Raw genomic sequence first — 18,789 nt, 5'->3', positions numbered from 1 at the left:
CTACACACAGCAAATATCACTATAGCACACCATAGCCACATCCCACATGGCCGACACACTATCATTAAAGACACTAACCACCTATTGATCAGATGAGTTTTAGCATTTGCCTTTTTGGTAAGAGATTTCTAGTAACGTTATTGTTGTTTTGTGGAAATAATAATCTACACTACATAACTGACAGGAAAGATTATTGCACTACACACTGCACACAGCAAATATCACTATAGTACACCATAGCCACATCCCACATGGCCCACACACTATCATTAAAGACACTAACCACCTATTGATTAGATGAGTTTTAGCATTTGCCCATTTGGTAAGAGATTTCTAGTAACGTTATTGTTGTTTTGTAGAAATATGTGTGAGTGAAAAAATGTGTGGAAATACGTGTAATGTTATTTAAATATTGAAAACTGTTGTTTAAACAATAGTACTAAACACTTAAAGCTTCAAGATTTTTTGGATTTTAAGTTTATTAACAAAACATTTTTAAACCCACCCACTGTATAATAAACGCCTGTACATGCATAATTTCTTTTTATCACACTAATTGATAATTTGGTGTATATCATATCAACCCATTTGTATTATAATGATACTAATTTTTTGAACCAATTAATAAATTAATTTTTATTTGTGCAAGATTGTAGGTTTAAACTTTAAAGAATAAAGTGGCCACGACGTTTAAAAAGTTGCAATAATCAGGTTCTATTATTTTATACTTTAAATTTTATTTTTAGTTTATTTATAAATATTTGCTAATTATAAATGTTTACTAGAAAAAAAATTATCTGGATATGAAAAACTTCGAAAAAAAAAATCGAAAAGCAAATTGAATCTCAAAAAGGATCAACAGATTTTAAATAAAAAATAAAAAAAATTCAATAAATATTATTTAATTAATATTTAAATATAAAAATGCTCTACTTAAAATTTTCGCCTAAGGTTCCCAAAGTTGTTGAACTAGCCGTGGTTGTTGTTTATTGTAGTAGATATATATATATATATATATATATATTTGTGATGTTTATACTATTTTATTGTGTTGAATGTTAAAATAAAATTACTAATATTGGGTGTTTTGTAAAGTGAGATAGTAAAATAAATAAAGTAGTTTTTTGTGGTGCCAAATTGCTAAATTTTTGGCACCACTGATGCAATCTTGTTAAGAGGGCATGAAAGGCATTCCACTGAATATTCGTATGCCATGAAGACAAAATTATGTTGCTGGCAAATCAAATCTGAATGGCAGATTCAATGTTAGTAAAGAGAGAATAAGAAACTGGGCCTGGAAATGGATGCTGGCAATGAATTAAGGAGGAAGGAGGTACACATCCTCGAGAATGCAATTATTCAAACATGTTAAAAGGTAAGAGCCATGAAACTTTTTACAACGGTTGAGTTCATAATTAGAACAACATCACTTTCATGAGACACACCATACATTACTAACGTTATTTTTAGTAGCACTAATTATAGCATACTATTTTAATCGTTGTGAGAATTTTTGTGTCTTTAATAATTAAAAAAATTCACAATTTTGATTAGTGCTTCTAAAAGTAAGTGGTTTTTTGGGTGAGAATCTTATAAAGTAAAAGTTGATTATTAAAGATAAAAAAATTTTTAACGTCATGAGACCCACCTTATACAAACTTATTTCAAAAGTGGAAAAAAGTTCACTGGTATTAGACCATTCTAGCAAGTGTCATGAGAGTGTTCTCTAGTTTTTATTCTATGTTTAGCACATAAACTCACATCCTCACTCACTGCGTAGTGATGTGAGATGAAGTTTGAATGTGGAAAAAGTATCTTTAAGAGAAGGTCTCATCAGACCCCTCTCTTACAATACTCATGAATCTCACCTACTGCGAAAGGATGGTCTCATGAGATATTCTCTCCTCATGAAGATGGGTACGGATCAACATGTACACGTCATCCACTAATTTCTTTCGTTCACTTTCAAAAAATAGTGTGGGTGAATTATTGAGGTATCCTTGATATCTTGTGGAGCTCAACTAGGAATAAAGAAACCAAGGTTGGTAGGAAACTTATGCATGTATATATGAGCTGCGGACTTTATGCCTTTGTATATTAATAGCTTTCTCTGCTTTCTCTTTTGATAAAGTTTTTAAAATAATCCGGTGGGGAAAAAGCAAAAAGATTGTCTTAGGTTTCACTTTTGTTAATAGTTTATGTCTGATAATAGTTTGTTTTCCAAAAGCAAACTAAAAGCCAGCACAAGAAATCCTGGTGCAAGATGATATAATACAAAGCATATATCTGTTTAGATTAATATTTACTTACTGTTAAAATAATCCAATTGCAAGTAACTGCAACCAACATGTTATAGCCAAAGGAAAAAAATAACCAAGCATAAAACTTTCCTTCCAAACCCACATTAAAAAGAAGCTACCTAATACAAAAACTCTCCCTTTAAGCTGGAGAAGCTTAAATGAGAAAAACCAGGATCAATTTAGTTACTCTATGCATCTTCTTTTCTATTTAACTCAGCATTTGGAACCTCAATAATTACAGTAGGCATAGTTTTTTCAGTTGAAACCTCAGTAGAAACCTGTAGAGGCTCCAAGGAGTCCACTATATCTCTCATTAGAGGCCTTGCCTTTGGATTCCGGTTTAAGCAATGATAAGCTAGCATGGCAGCCTTGTTAACTCCTTTGATAGGATAATCTCCTTCTAGTCTTGGATCAATGATATTGAGCAATTTTTTCTTCTCTTTAAGCAATGGTAGAGCCCAATCCGTTAGGTTCTGCTCTCGTGCTGGTCGTGACTTGTCTAAAGACTTTCTTCCAGTCAGAAGTTCAAGAAGAACAACACCGTAACTATAAACATCACTTCTAGGAGTTAGATGGCCTGCACAGAAGAAAAGATGAAAATGCATGTCAATTTGGAATTAACTAGAGAAACCAATTTCTAAGTCTTAAGAAACCCTCAAACGATGTCTAATGGCCTAGTCCATTTCATATGCTTAGTTGAATAACACAAACTTTCATGTGTTTTCCAGAAACCTCATAATACAGAAGGGTGCTTAACAGATATGTGTTAGGAAATTCTAGTCAGAAAGATAACTTACCCGTCATAATATACTCAGGTGCAGCATATCCATATGTTCCCATTATGCGAGTAGAAACATGAGACTTGTCTCCCACTGGTCCATCTTTTGCAAGGCCAAAGTCAGAGAGCTTTGCATTGTAGTCCTGTTTGTGAAACATTTATACAAAAACCATAGTTGCAAATTAAAGCTACTGATTTGACTATAACTTGACATAATAGCACCTTTATTGCATTAGAATAGATCAGTTAGACTCCATATTATGCATGAATTTATATGACTATGTAGATAAATTGTTTTCAGTTCGGGATCCAGGCTGAATTTCCAAGTGCAGAACAATCCATAAGTATAACTGAGATTGCAGTTGGCATTTGGCAAGTGGAAAAGCGGATCGTGAAAATACCACCTCATTGCTTATCAATTGACTTTGGAGCACATAATCCATATTATGCTGACCTCAATGGGTATGTGAAACAATTTTTTTAGGAGTTTGATATTTTCCCCATGGTAGTACTTATTTTTTTAATAAAGAATGTTCCACATAGTACTTGCTGATTTAATTCTTAATGTTTTACTTATAGATGTATTGAATTTTATCATTACCATCCACACAAGCCTTCATCCAACATAAATGAACACTCCTTTTTCTACAACTTTTTTGATATTAAAAGAAAAGGAGGAAGACCAAATAGATCACTTGATTTATTTCCAAAGGAGACGAATAGGGATTCTGTATACTAACCAAGTCTAACAGAATATTAGATGTCTTAAAATCACGATAGATGACAGGTTTCTCAGCTTCGTGGAGAAAGGCAAGTCCTTTTGCAGCACCAAATGCAATTTTCATTCTAATGGACCATGGCAAAGGAAGCAACACTCCTGCAGAAAAAGAGTAATTATTTACATTAAATGTCATAGAAAACTAAACAATAGGCCTCCCATGCCACCAACAAACCTTTAAAAAGAAAATTCACTAGATTTAACAATAACAAGTTCAGAAATTATAGACATTGTATAAAAACAACTTCCCAATCAGTTTTTTGCCTCTATCACTAAAGATAAATTAGACTAAGTCTTCAAAGTTCAATCACCTTAGTGAAAACTAACAATAGGCCTGCCTCACCCAAGTGCAAATCTTGAAACAAGTTAGTTATATCTAACAAGAAATTCACAGCTAATAGGTTCTTCTTAAATAACCTGCCACTCTTACTTTTTCCTAAGAGAAATTAGACCTAAGCCTTTAAAATACCTTTCATCTCACTAAATTTTAGCACCTCCTCTTCTTGCAAATAACATCTGATAAAGGCTGTTAGACATCATTGTACCACCTTTGACCTTCCCAACTGCTTTACACCAATGGTGCATCCTTAACACATATTAAACCAACATCTTAAGATGGCAATCCAGGGTCCTAAACTATTATCATTTATAGCTTCGACTTTCAGGAAACATCATTAAAAAGGGTATTGGAAAGGAACGTAAGTAGCAATAGGAAATTCTTACTTGAAAAAAGATTGTTTTCCACACTTCCCCGAGCCATATATTCATATATTAGTACCCGTTGTTGGTCTTCACAGCAATATCCGATCAATTTTACCAAATTTGGATGAGAAAGCTGCCCCAAAAATATGACTTCTGCCTAGAAACCCACAAAGCACTTCATCAACCTAATATAAGTTGCTAAATTTGAAAGAAGAGTGCAGGTATATATATAGCACCATAAATTTGAAAGAACGAAACAATAAAGAACATAGAGATCACCAGCCATTCTCTGTGGCCTTGATGACTATTGTCACCATCATGGACCTTGACAGCTACAGGAATGGGAGGAAGCCCTTCTCTTAAATCCTCAGAAATAAACCCTTTATAAACACTTCCAAATCCTCCTCCTCCTAACACTCGGTCATGCCTAAAGTTTCCTGTGATTATCTTTAGTTCATTGAAGGTGAATGCAATCAATGGATTTGTTGCTGAATCACGGCGTAGGTCTTCCACTTCTTCTGGATTTGATGGTAACTTACTATCCTCCTTCCTCTCTCTCACTGATGGGCTTTGTTCTGCAAGATGAGAGAGCATTATACACATCCTCCAGGTGTAAAATTCATTCTATTCAACTTTCATGACAAAGCCTTAAAGAGAAAGAAAAATATGTATATAAAATTCTCACTACAGTGCAACAGCATAATTGGTGATGTATTCACACGTAAAAAAGTTATCTTTCCGAACTAATTTAATATCCTACGTTCAAAAGTTCTTCAAAGATTTTCGAAGTTCAAACTTGATATAATATATGAAGATGTAAGAAGCACACTAGGAGAGAATGTTATAAGAAAAAAAGATTGTCTTGATTACAATGCTAAAAGAGTGCAGGAACACTTAAAATCAGGATTCTAACTAGAATAAAATCTAGCTAAGTTCCCAATAATTCACCAACTACAGTATTAAGAAAAAGAACTAACACAAAAGGAAAAGGAGCAAACAGAGCATGAATTGAGTCTTGTTAATTATTTTGGCAAACATAACATTCTTGAATATGCAAACCTTAATCCCTGATTTCATTGGATAACATTTTATTTTTGAGAATATTTCATGGGATAACATAGATCATCCAAGGAAGAAAAGTTGCATAAATTTATCACTCATACAAAAAAAATCAAACACAGAGAAGTGTAGCAAACAGAGGAAAAACAGAGTATGAATACCAAATCCAAGTTGAACTCTAACATAACTAATTTCATTGAAATAAAGAGAGAAAACAGATACCCATCTGTGAAATCATGTAGAAAAAAAAAATATTACATAAAATCAACCCAAACAGTTTGAAAAAAAAAAAAAAAACTTTATTGAAAAACCAACCTGACTTTGCATTGGATGAGACTCTGTAAACAGAGGGTTCCCACCCACACCAGCAATTCCCCATCACACTAAATCCAGAAACAGACCAAGACCCACTTACTCACCAACCTCCCATTACCAAAGAAAAGTTATGTTAGTCTTTTAGAAAGAAGATTTAGACCCAAATTAAGAGAGGAAAAAACAAAGAAACACTCTGTTTTAAGTGATGGATTTTTCTGGAAAATGAGAAATGTTGTTGGTAAGAATTGTGTTGTGGGTGCAATTGTTGATGAAAGCAAGAAAGAGTGCAAGAAAATTCTTGATGGCAATGATGTGGTGAGTGTTGAGGTGGGTGCTGGTTCTTGGCTATGGTGGAAATGGGCCCACAGAGTCAGGGGATTTTGTTTTGATTCAAATTGTGCCTTTGTGTGCTTTCTTCTTAGTGCGCATATAAGTGTAAGTGCATTCTAATCCCCACCAATCTTTTTTCATCACTCTCCAACATGATCTCATTCTTTTCCTTCTGTGCCCATCTCTTTTTGTTTTGCCTCACGCATTCACACCACGGTGTGTAGTTCCCCCAATTGAGGGAAACTTGTTTTTATCTTTTACCATTAAAAATAAAAATTGAGGGAAACTTGCAACTACCTTACCTAACAATTTATTATTTGAATTATGTATAGTACTACCTTAGTAGATATTTGTGTGTGCATATTACCCATTTGGAATAATATAGTGGGTGAATAATTTAATTCTCCCACAATCAATGTTATATAACTGTATGTTGTGAATCTACTTAGCAAAAGAAACATGCACATACAAACACACATACACATCGTGATCTTGCCGTCATGGCCTTTAATCTGTAAATGTTTATACGATTGATTATGGGTGCATAAAATAGCTGAGAATTCGCTTACTATTGCAGAAAAATCAATCTGGTAGGATCACATTGCAACTGCTATAGAAAATTTTGAATTACTGATGTGAGTGACACACATGCATAGCATGTTGTAACGTGTGATTATTTTATCATACTTTGCTCTTTAGTCTTTAGCCAATATGAGACGCAAATTGTGGCCTATTAGTACTGATGGACATTAATGAACTAGGAAGGAACTAGGAAGGAGATAAGCATGAAATAATTCACTGAATCGATTCACCCACTATTCAAATAGCCTTAATGAATTGTACTTATTTTATATTTTCCAAAAGTCATTTCATTTGGCAAGTAATTATATGCTCTCAAGAACGAAAATCAGTTGAACATAAAGTTTGTCTAAAAAGGTAAAATGGCCTGCAAACTATAATGGGGAGGAACTTGTCAACTTAGAGTAGTGCTTAATGCTGAGTTGTCAGTGCAGTGCTGGCGATGATTATGTGCTAAACAATCATGCTATCATTTTATTGATCCTCATCTAAACCTATTCTGAAGCAGAAGTTAAGCTTGCAACTTTTGACATTTGGTCCTGCACAGTTGTTAGCTAAAGCAAAAGAAAATTAATGAAGCTAAAGAGCTCAAAGTGTTCATGACCTTTATGTCGGTTTTTATCCATATTTAACATCTCTCTTCACCAAATAAATTTGGGAAGATAAATAATGAAGGACAAAGAAATGCAGACACAAACACATTCAGCTCATTTTTTTAAGATAGTGCTTAAATGTAAAAAGTCAAGATGTACCTATTTTTTATTGTTGGATTTGACGGAAAGGATGTGATGTTTTTCGGAACTTTTAAAAACTTTATATCAGCAACCTTTGCAATCAGTGAGAAATGTTTAGCAGCTGGAGGGAGCCTAAGAGTCACCATCTTAATGTGTAATCAGTGCTCTTCATTGGTTATTGATTTGTGTTGAAAAGAAAAAATTGGGATACAGAATTTAGTGCTAGGCAATATCATTTTGACTGTATAAAAGCTAAAATTGGTTGGATTCCAGGTTGTTCTTTTGATCAAAACATGCCTAGTGTAAGGATGATATTAATCTACATGTCAATTACATATGTGGCTCATATATAACGACTTTTTGACAGAAATGACAAGGCAAATATGGTCAGGGTAATAACCATTGTCTAACATGATGTATGAAAAATCACTCAAGTTGTGCTTGCAACTAGATTAGAATAGCTTGCTTATTACTCATCCGCAGGTAATTTAAAGTATACTTATGTCCCATCCCATGGTCAGTAGATAAGTTAATAACACTCATGTTTACCATGTTTGTCCTGATTATGTTTTTTTTCCTTTAATTATTCTTCTAATGAGAGAAAAATTACTCTTTTTCTCTCTTTCTCTTTATCTACTAGTTTTATGTTACTTAAAATACTAAAGCAGCCTGGAAATTAGTGGACACATTAGTTCAATGTCCCACCTTATCTCTGAGCTTGATATTCTCATTCTTCTGAAAGTACTTCAGAATCACTTAACAGAGGAAGAATTCTAAGTGAAAGGGAATATGTTAGTGATGACTGGGGGGTCCAATGGTCTCCCCTCCTTGTCTTGTTATCTCTAGAAAGCCCTGAAGATGACCACACGGTTTGACATGAGTGGAAAAAAGTTCACTAACCACCACTTTTTTTTGGGAAATCCTCCTCTCTCTCTCTCTAACACATACACACGCCCACATCCACACTCAATGTCCACACTCAATGTCTTGATAATAATGGACATTTATGCAGATAATTGGAGAATTATGTACATATATATTGTTTATCATAATCTAATATAACTGTTATAATGTTAATGTTAACCTAAGTGATAATTAACATGGTGTGGTATATTGTGACCATAGATTTCAATTGTAAAGCACTTTTTATCAATAAAGTGCCTATATGTAAAATCAATGACTTACATGTTACCTGCATCTTGTAACTACCATTGCTTAATTGAATGCTTCAATGAGACTTTGGTCCCACTTCTGCTAAGAAAACGGCATGCAAATTTTTCCTCAGTAATCATGCTTGAACTGGGACCAAATGGTCATTTATTATAATTTTCCGTGAGTCGTTAGTTGAATTCCTAAAAGCCATGCAACTAAGGGAACTAGGCCAGTTTCTGTATGCTATCAGACAACACAAAGGGTGGGATTTCAGATACCTCATTTGCATGCACAATGCCTTTAGGACATAGACCTCTCTAAGAACACACTTCCTGGCAGAAAAGAATTCAAATGATCACAATCCTGTGCCTGTAATCTTTTCAGTGAAAATGCTAATCTATAAGAACCTGCTAGAGGTAAGATGCTTCACAGGTAACCTTTGAAAATAACCCTATTCTAGCCATCCTACATAGCAGATGATATTGTTTTCCTACAGAATCCTTTCATTAGTTTTATCTAATAGACCATTGCAATCTGAACTATATTTATAAAATTCTAAGCTTGCTTAGCAGACACTATTTTGTTTGATTCCAGTTAGAAAGTAACAAAATCTTGACAAACAGGGTAATTAGTGGGTTCACCCTATTGTCATGTGTCTTAAGACTTCTTATCCTTATATAAACTTCAAACAACAAAGAAGAATACTATATATGTTGGCTCTCATATAATCTAACAGTTAATCTTCTCTATTTTGCTAATAGGTACATTATTAGTATGCCTCTTATCATTTTCTAATGTCATATTCATACATGATGTGCACACTTGAAATTGTTACAATTACAAAATGTATCTCAGCAATTTTACTTGATCATGTACTACAGTCCTAGAAGGTGAATTGAATTGGACCAAATAATTCAGCTGTAAAACTGTCCCAACAGAGATAAATCTTTAAGTTGTACTTGAAATTACTGCTTGTCAAAGCAAACTAGATAAATGCTTTCCTTCAATCAAATTATGATGCATGAAAATGCCATAATATATTTCTATGACTGAAATATAATGCCAGTTGACAAAGCAAGTTCATATGCATTTATATTGAGAAGGTTCAATGATGTGAAGTTTAACTTGGAAGGGTTAGACGTGTATCGAAAGTCTAAGGCCCTTGATTATAAACTTCTGATTACGCAACACGATTACACTCAATTCACGCAACTTGTTAGGAAAGTTTTAGCTATGCAATGATTCTCCTAATTAAGCCTAATATTGCATTTTTTTTTAATCATGTTAGTATGTCTTTGTAGGTTGACAAGTGAGCATTGCGTATATATAATCCTTTATGTTTGAAAGATGGTTTTCTTACATAAATGTACTCCTTAGGGCATAATAAATTTGTAGATTATAAGATAAAACTTAATTCATATGGTAATTAACAAGAATAGAGAAGCACTATCTAGCTTGGGGCAACACTAGGATTCGTCTGTTTATTAGATGTGATTATGCTTGTTTGTGAATTATTATTTCTTATAGATGCATCCTATAACCAAAATGGATCAAGGCTAGCCAGGCTAAAGTATCAATCTTTAGTTAAGAACATTCAATTGCTTAAAGGAACAGTAGAACCTAAAACTAGGGTTGCAGACTTATAAATAACACTGTTGAATATTGTCATACCAATCTTGGTAAAAGCCAAGTTGTACAAAGCAACTTAAATTAGTATTCTCAATTGAGAAAGAACACTTGCACTAGCTCCCAGATTTAAATTTTAACTTCAAGTTTTTTCAATTACAATTTATTTTGATAAATAGAAGTTATTATAAAGATTAAATCATGTAGTGCCCCCCCTAGGGCATTGTTGAATTCATGTGCTCTCTTTCTCTTTAATTAAGTTTCACAAGAAATGCCAGATATGAGCTTCAAGCAGCCAATAAGGTAATGCAATTGTCTTAGTCTAATTTTGTTTACGAGGGAAATGAGGCTGAAAGGTATAAAAAGCTTTTAAAGCAGTTATCTTAGTCAACTAATATTGTTTCCAAGGAAAAGGAGACTGAAAGGTCTTAAGCATGATGGTCACATGCATTTCTCTTTGTAGTATTCATGGCAGCTATGATGCAACTTCATTGAGGTAGTCCTAGGCTGTAATTGTACCTTAAGCACAATACTATACTAGCAAATATACCAGGAAAAAAATGGAGAGAGAGTGAGGAAAGGCTGGAGGTGGGTGGTCCTCATCTTTGTCAACTAGCTAGCTTCAAAGAGAAAATATCATCATAGACCCAAGAAGGAATGTCAGTGCTTTTGCAGCCTGGAAGACTTTGAATGCACGCTCTGGCAAATCATAAGTCTGCCCTGACCACAACACTATTTAATGCCAACCAACCATGTGGTTCTTCCATGAGAGACAATGGCTACTTATCTTCAGTGTTTTTGGGGCCTATCTCTCACACTTTCACTTTATTTTATTCAGTCCACAGCCACACCTCATGTAACTTTATTACCTTAAAGTGCTTCAGCTTCTTTTGTCCCCTTCTCTTATAATGATCTCATGTCATCTTTATTTCTGATTTTTATTTGATTTCTCACAGGTTTATATAGTCTATTTAGGAGTCAGCCATATTCATGATCCTACTCTCACTTCAAAATACCATCACCAACTGCTTTCCAATGTATTTGCAAGGTTTTTGTTTACATATTCTAAATCCTATGTTTTAATTCTTTAGAATTTGTCATGATGTACTCAATTATTATCAAATTTCTCACTTCTCTCATTGGATATATTATCCTTTAGTGAAGAAGATGCTAAGCAATCCATACTCTATAGCTACAAGCATAGCTTCTCAGGCTTTTCAGCAAAGCTCAATTCAACACAAGCAACTTCTTTAGCCAGTAATGAGCTAACCTTTCAGTTTTTTCTTCTTAATCTATGTCTTTTAAGATTTTCTGGAAATCATTAATTGTTTTGTTTTAGAGTTGAATAAGAACCTTATGCAAGCTTTAATTATCAAAAAAATATTAACGTGAGAAGAGGAATTTGCAGAGATGGAAGGAGTGATATCAGTGTTTAGGAGCAAGACACTGCAGTTGCACACAACAAGAAGTTGGGACTTTTTAGGCCTTACCTTGGATAGTAAAGTGACTCCATGGCAGCTAGCCTTCGGTGATGATATTGTAGTTGGGGTCTTTGATACAGGTTTTCCAATTAGTAACTCAACTTGTTCTATCTTTGGCCGAAAAGGCCTTAAAGCTAAGCTCATTGCCAATCCAAATTAGTTTCACTGGCAGTTCACTACTTGGGATCTTTCAAATTGCAAATTCTAAATGCGTTTTAGTGCAATACTGCTCACTACATATAACAGGATTTGGTTAATTTCACATTATCTTTAGAGTTTATTATGACTCAATTAAGTTTTTTATGTTATACAACTATACAAGTTCTACCTCAATTTACAGATGGCATGATGATCAGCCTTCTGGTGACATGGGCAATCATGCTTAACAAAATGATTCCATTTATATTTGTCACAAAGTGTCTCAATTCAAGTTTAAAGTGTATTAAATCAATATGCATTCACCTGGCCTTGTCATCGTGTGATCAATCCTTGCAGATATATAATGAAACAATAAGAACAAATGATAAATTTTGATCATTGATTCACAAGTTCTTGATATATAACTTGATGTACATGCTTATTGTTTTGTGATAAGGTATATGGCCTGAATCTGAAAGTTTCCAAGAAGGGCCTCGCATGAGGCCAATTCCACCAAATTGGAAAGGAGAATGTGTAAAAGGTGAAAGGTTTGACCCTGCAAAAGACTGCAACCGGAAGTTAATTGGTGCCCGTTACTACCTCAAAGGTTTTGAATATGATTATGGACCACTAAGTAAGAGTGGCAACCCAGAATACCGATCACCTCGGGACTTTCTTGGCCATGGTACACATACAGCTTCAACAGCTGTAGGATCCATAGTGAAAAATGCAAGTTTCTTTGGTTTAGGTCAGGGCATTGCCAGGGGTGGAGCACCTAGAGCTAGACTAGCAGTGTACAAAATATGTTGGGGAAAGAAATTTGTAGGCAAGTGCTCTGAAGCAGATATATTAGCAGCCTTTGATGATGCTTTGCATGATGGAGTTCATGTTATCTCAGCTTCATTTGGTGAAAGTCCACCTTTTCGTCCTTTTTTTGAATCAAAAGCAGCAATAGGTTCATTTCATGCCATGCAACTTGGTATTACTGTAGTATTCTCAGCAGGTAATAATGATAATGATGAGCCTGATCCGTCTCTTGTACAAAATGTTCAACCATGGTCCATTTCAGTGGCTGCATCTTCTATTGATCGAATGTTTCCAACCCAGGTACTCCTGGATAATACTCTCTCTACGATGGACCTCATGGTAATTAACTTCTGGCTAAGGGAAATCATTTTTTGTTGTTTTCAGAAGCAAATATGCATATAATATAGTAACATGACATTTTTCAGTAATATATTACAAGATATGAAAAGCACCTTTTTCAGACGGAACTGATTTTCTGATACATAATTTTCATGCATCGGAATAGGATCCCATTTCACGATTAATATTTATTTCTTACATCTAACAATGTCCGTGGTGTCACATCATTTAAAGGTGATATTTGATACACCTTTAAATTTGTAATATTTTATCTGAACCATAAAATGGATCCATTTGAAATTGAGAGTATCCATTTCTGCCTAGTTCTATATATGGTGCAAAAGATCTCACTTGGCTATTACTTGATAAAGCAAGGACAGACCGACAGAGGTGCCCTAGAAGACCAATGTTTTATTTTCCACTCTAAACTTGAAAGCTAAGTACATTAATGTTACATCATAAAATTTCACTGCATCATTTTCATAGGTTTCCGAAAATTGCATTGGGACCAAATATCCATCAAATTTGATTGGCTTTGGGCATGTCACCTTTTTCTCTAATTCTTAAACCAAGTCACAGTCAATCAATCATGTTGAAATCACATATGTTTCTTTAACATATAATAACCCAATAATTAAGAAATGAAAGTTTAGACATTTGTGGTGGTCGTTACTTCTTGACTTAATTAGGAGATATGTGATATATATTATGAGCACTGGTTTGTCATGACTCATGACAACAAGCATGCATGTTGTGTCTTAATTCACAGATGCTTAGAATATAAGCCGGAAGTTTAACTAGTAGACTCCTTTTTGTACAGGGAGAAAGCTTTATTACCACTGAGGTTAAGGGAAAATTGGCAGATTCAAGAATATATTTTCAAGATGGGTTAGCTCCCTCTCTCTCTCTCTCTCTCTCTCTCTCTGTGATTTGATATAAACTACCTTAATATTATTGGATACCTCATTCTTAATTTATGTGAAAGTCTGAAATACTGTATTAAACTGTAAGTAATAGAGTACAAAGGTCTGCCTTATATATATAGGTAGACAATATGTGCTGTACAAATAACCTACACTATGGGCCTAAGTCCATTGGGCTTATATTCTAATACTTTATGTGCATGCATGCATACAGCAGAGTTCTTACAAACACGCAATGGTAAAATCTTTCTTTCATGTCTGACATTGCTGTTCTATGTTGCAATACTTTCCCAGGATTTGTGATCGGGACTATTATAATACTACACTAAACAAATCAGCCGCAGGAAAGGTAGTCCTATGCTTCTCCACCATTGGATCAGAATTAAGTGGAGAAGCAGTAGCAGCAGTGAAGATGGCCAATGGGTTGGGCTTGATCTTTGCTGCACCTATGACTATGCAGATTCCTTATGTTGAAATCATCCCCACAGTTCTTGTCAACATTGAGCAAGGGAGTAAACTTAAAGACTATCTTGCTCAATCTCCTAGGTAACTGAACATGATTGAAAGAAGTTGTTTGGTACTTAACTTCACAATCCTAGTAATTGGAAATGATAATAGCCACTATAGCATTTTAAAAACATGTTCAATATTCTGTAAATCTAAATGATTAATGTTATAACAAATAGTGGGAAAGGCTTTTGACATGCATATATTCTGGACCATATATGAAGGTTCCCTGCAGTGCAGATAAAACCAACTAAAACCATAATTGGAAAGACACCAGCACCTACAGTTGCAACCTTTTCTTCTAGAGGACCAAGCTCAAGAACACCCGATATCCTCAAGGTATGTTGTGACAATTTAGAAATTTTGGAAAAGTATTCCATTTCCTAGAATAAAACCCCAGCTCTAGTACATCTTCTCAATTTTTTGTTTCGGGGTCTTGATCTTGTCTTCTTGTTTTCAGGATCCAATTTATATTATATTACTATGTTAAAATGAATTAATGAGGTTGCAAATGAATTCTAACTAATGCTATTTGATGTCGCATTTGTGCATGTGCATCCAACTTGAAAATGACAAGTGCATTTGGTCACCAAATGTGAATTTGTACTTTCATCATCAAAGATAATAAGAAATTTTTTTTTTTGTATACATACAATAACTTCATTCTCTTCTTTCTTTGTTAATAGCCGGATGTAAGTGCTCCAGGAGTAAATATACTAGCAGCATGGCCTACTGATACTTCACCAACATTGTCACCAAGTGATAAACGTTCTGTGAAGTGGAATTTTCAGTCAGGAACATCAATGTCATGCCCTCATGTGTCTGGTGCTGTGGCCCTTATCAAATCAGCACATCCAAACTGGTCCCCATCTGCCATTAGATCTGCTCTCATGACAACAGGCAAGAAGAAAATGACTTCAACCATTGAATAGTGTTAGAACAATGGTTAAAACTTAAAAGATTAACTTTATTACTTCTTAGCAAACTTAAATTTTTGAGACAGTAATTTATCAGGATATCATAACAAGTGGTCCCTGCTAACAAGTTTAATCTTTTGAGAAGAAACACCTTTTATGCCACATTGTCATGCATCTTATTGTCAGGCTATGGACCATGGCAAAAAGAGCATAGGGCCTAACTAAAATGTGAACTAACTTGTCCTTCTACTTTTCTTTAAAGCTGAAAGATAAGGCTACATTGATAGGGTACTCCACTCAACCACATGGAAAGAGGGGTCTTAGCTAGGAAAGCCCACATTCTCAGTCAACTTTCAATTGGCTTATAGCTAAAAGCCTAAAATCTAACACAAATGTGTTCCTAGTCAGTGCAAAAGGAGGGGATGCTTCCATGACGAGTACCGAAAGCATGACAATACATGCTTTCATATATATAACATTCTTACTTATCAAAAAAAAAGAAAGCATGACAATACATGAATGCTTTTGAAATCAGTCGGTGACACAAAGGAAGTATGAGTCACCACAAGACACTTTAGTCCTACGGAAAAAATGGGGGCAAAGAAATGAAGAATACCTTTTTTTTTTTTATAATCATTTCAAGAAATTCACCTTATTTGGTAGTATTATCATGGATCTTCTAAACTAGATGATAGGCAAAAGATGCATAGTATTGGGTTCTAGTTATAACCTAGTGGTAGTGACATCCTCTGTGATGCCTGATATTTGTGGCTTGAAACCCCCTCCCCCTCCCACACTATCTATCAAAGAAAAAAAAATGCCTAAAATGTTCTGCTTTTACATTCTACTTGTAAATCATCTTGACTAACAAGTACACATCTCTTACTTCTTGTGCTCCTTATCACAGCTTGCACTAGGGACACAACCTTTGACAGCATTCTAGCTGGTGGATCAATGAAAGTTTCTGATCCCTTTGACATTGGCGCCGGTCACATTGACCCCTTCAAAGCAATGGATCCAGGGCTAGTTTACGACATGAAAACCAGCGATTACATACTCTTCCTTTGCAATATGGGTTACACCCAAGAAAACATAGAGAAAATTGTTCTTCCCTCTGCTGGATTGGAAACATGCTGTCCAAAGGTACATAAAACCAACACAAACATAAATTACCCATCAATCACAGTTTCAAATCTAGAATCAACAATGACAATCAAAAGGACTGTTCGTAACGTGGGACAAAACAGGAATGCCATTTACTTTGCCAACATTGTTAAGCCTAATGGGGTTGAGGTAGTTATATGGCCTAGAATTTTATTCTTCTCATGGTTCAATGAAGAGAACTCCTATTATGTGACTCTCAAACCACGGAAGAAGTCTCAAGGGAGGTATGATTTTGGAGAGATAGTTTGGTCAGATGGCTTCCATCATGTAAGGAGTCCATTGGTTGTACTGGTTAACACTACTACTGTTGATTATAGTGATTCCATAACACAAGCTAGCACAATTTAAGCTCAATTGTTACTCAAGTGAAGCTTTTGCTATGTAAGTTTGCAAGCTTACACATTTGGCTGTTTTGCCATCTATCCTAATAACTATGATGAAGTCTCATGGCTTCGTCTTCTTGGAAATTGAATGTATATCTTCATAAAAAGCTTATTGTGCTCTACCTAATTGTAATACATACATAAACAAGGTATTGGGTATATACGTGTGAGTGGAAGTTCCATATGGATGGAAAATAAGTAACTTCAGAAATTACTATAAAATAATTGGACCAAAACCATTTTGGATGAAATTGAACCTTTACTTCAATAATTCATTCAATAGTGCATTTAGTAAAAAAGGGATTCCATACAACTGGTGGATTGTGCTTATGAAAGCTCCAGCCTTTTGAACTTATTCACCTTGATTAAAATGCTTGGAACTTACTATTTGTGGAATCAACACTTAGAGGCTAGGCTGGGAATAGGGATAGGAATCAAGAAGTTATTGAAAATTGTTTTCTATAAGAATTGTAAAAAACTATCTCGAGAAATCTATGAGGATTGAATTAGGTTAGGTCTCAACAGGGGAGTCGGTGTTTTACAATCAACCACAAGTTTTATATTGGACCAAGGAATTGTCATTATAAACTATAAAGGCAACTGCCGCAGCAACTCTAGTAGCAACTGCAATGTCACATTGAAAATGTGCCCACTATACCATAGATGGTGTACCAATGTTAATTATAAGCCGAAATGGGGATGAAAGATACTTTTCTTCTACAGCCATCTGAGTTATAAACTAGAACAAAATGGTAGATGCCTCTTGTGGTTGAAAAAAAAAATACTCAATTAATGCAACAACATGCTATGAAATTGTCTCTTCTTTTTTTTTTCTTATTTTGCGCAAATTCAATGGGTAATTCAAATACATTAGTCAAGTACAATAACTAATATAAATAAAAATTCAGCAACAATCCAAAATTAAAACACCAAATTTTTACATGGAAAATCCTGTAACGAGAAGAGAAAAATTACAGTCTTCCACTATAAAATAATGGGTTCAAAACAAATGATAAGGGCTACCAAAAACATCATGAATAACAACACAAAACTCTTTTTTGTCAGGTATAACATACCCAATTTTCATCCAAATCAGAGTTGAAATAATCTTCCAAATTTTGACTTGAAATTGACAGGTTTGGTAGAGAAATTTCAAATTTCTGAAATTTCTTTTTGTCTCTCTCTAAAATTAATATCTTATTAGGTTACCGTGTTTTCACGTAATAACAAAAAAAAAAAAAAAAAAAAAAAAAAAAAAAAAAAACTGTTACCAAAAGTTACCGTAACATAGTTTTTTTTTTTTTTTTTTTTTTTTTTAAATATAAATTAATATGTGTGGGGTTTCCCTCACATAGGAGGGACCGCCAAACATTTGTTGCTCTCAATGTTGAAGCGATAGAAACAGTAGTCACGTTACTCACATAGTTGACTAATTTATTTTATTTAGAGTAACTTTCATAATTTATTTTATGATATTTTTACTAGTAAAAAGTTAATAGATATAGTAAAGGCACTGGTTTAAAAATTATTTTTAAAAATTTTTTATAGAAAAAAAAGTACTGTAACTAATTTTTTTGAAATTTTTTTTTCTTTCTTATAAAAGTTGTATTAAAATTTTATTAAAATATTCCATTAACAAATGTCTTAAAAGTATCTATTAATCGGACAATTTTTACAAATTTTTGTTGTAACATCACATTTTCACTTATCAATAATTACTTATTAAATCAACAATACGTTAAAAAAAAGTTGTTGGCGATTAACAATCCCCATAAAA

The 18,789-nt window shown here is 34.1% G+C and overlaps 2 protein-coding genes across 4 annotated transcripts; one reads left to right on the top strand and one right to left on the bottom strand.

Moving 5' to 3' along the window:
- Positions 1-1,793: 1,793 nt before the first annotated feature.
- On the top strand, positions 1,794-17,173 carry LOC126720670 (subtilisin-like protease SBT3.18). Of its 2 annotated transcripts, XM_050423420.1 has the most exons (11): positions 1,794-2,041; positions 3,380-3,540; positions 11,310-11,401; positions 11,513-11,610; positions 11,762-11,914; positions 12,430-13,118; positions 13,939-14,006; positions 14,336-14,587; positions 14,773-14,887; positions 15,235-15,448; positions 16,373-17,173. In XM_050423420.1, exons 5-11 carry the CDS (start codon positions 11,764-11,766, stop codon positions 16,975-16,977), a joined length of 2,094 nt encoding a protein of 697 aa, XP_050279377.1. In that variant the 5' UTR covers positions 1,794-2,041; positions 3,380-3,540; positions 11,310-11,401; positions 11,513-11,610; positions 11,762-11,763; the 3' UTR covers positions 16,978-17,173. The 2 variants fall into 2 exon arrangements, with proteins under 2 accessions (XP_050279377.1, XP_050279369.1); XM_050423412.1 differs by lacking the exons at positions 1,794-2,041; positions 3,380-3,540 and adding an exon at positions 11,103-11,209.
- Positions 2,270-6,470, bottom strand: LOC126720679 (probable serine/threonine-protein kinase PBL16). Of its 2 annotated transcripts, none has more exons than XM_050423437.1 (6): positions 5,933-6,470; positions 4,838-5,205; positions 4,580-4,715; positions 3,819-3,955; positions 3,098-3,221; positions 2,270-2,877 (listed from the first exon to the last, which is right to left on the bottom strand). In XM_050423437.1, exons 2-6 carry the CDS (start codon positions 5,159-5,161, stop codon positions 2,489-2,491), a joined length of 1,110 nt encoding a protein of 369 aa, XP_050279394.1. In that variant the 5' UTR covers positions 5,162-5,205; positions 5,933-6,470; the 3' UTR covers positions 2,270-2,488. The 2 variants fall into 2 exon arrangements, with proteins under 2 accessions (XP_050279394.1, XP_050279387.1); XM_050423430.1 differs by having other exon boundaries at positions 4,838-5,133; positions 5,933-6,467.
- Positions 17,174-18,789: the final 1,616 nt, after the last annotated feature.

This window comes from Quercus robur, chromosome 1, assembly GCF_932294415.1.
Source record: "Quercus robur chromosome 1, dhQueRobu3.1, whole genome shotgun sequence".
In the NCBI taxonomy this organism is placed as follows: domain Eukaryota; kingdom Viridiplantae; phylum Streptophyta; class Magnoliopsida; order Fagales; family Fagaceae; genus Quercus; species Quercus robur.
The sequence above is the reverse complement of the archived record's forward strand: the minus strand, read 5'-3'. Positions and strand labels throughout refer to the sequence as shown.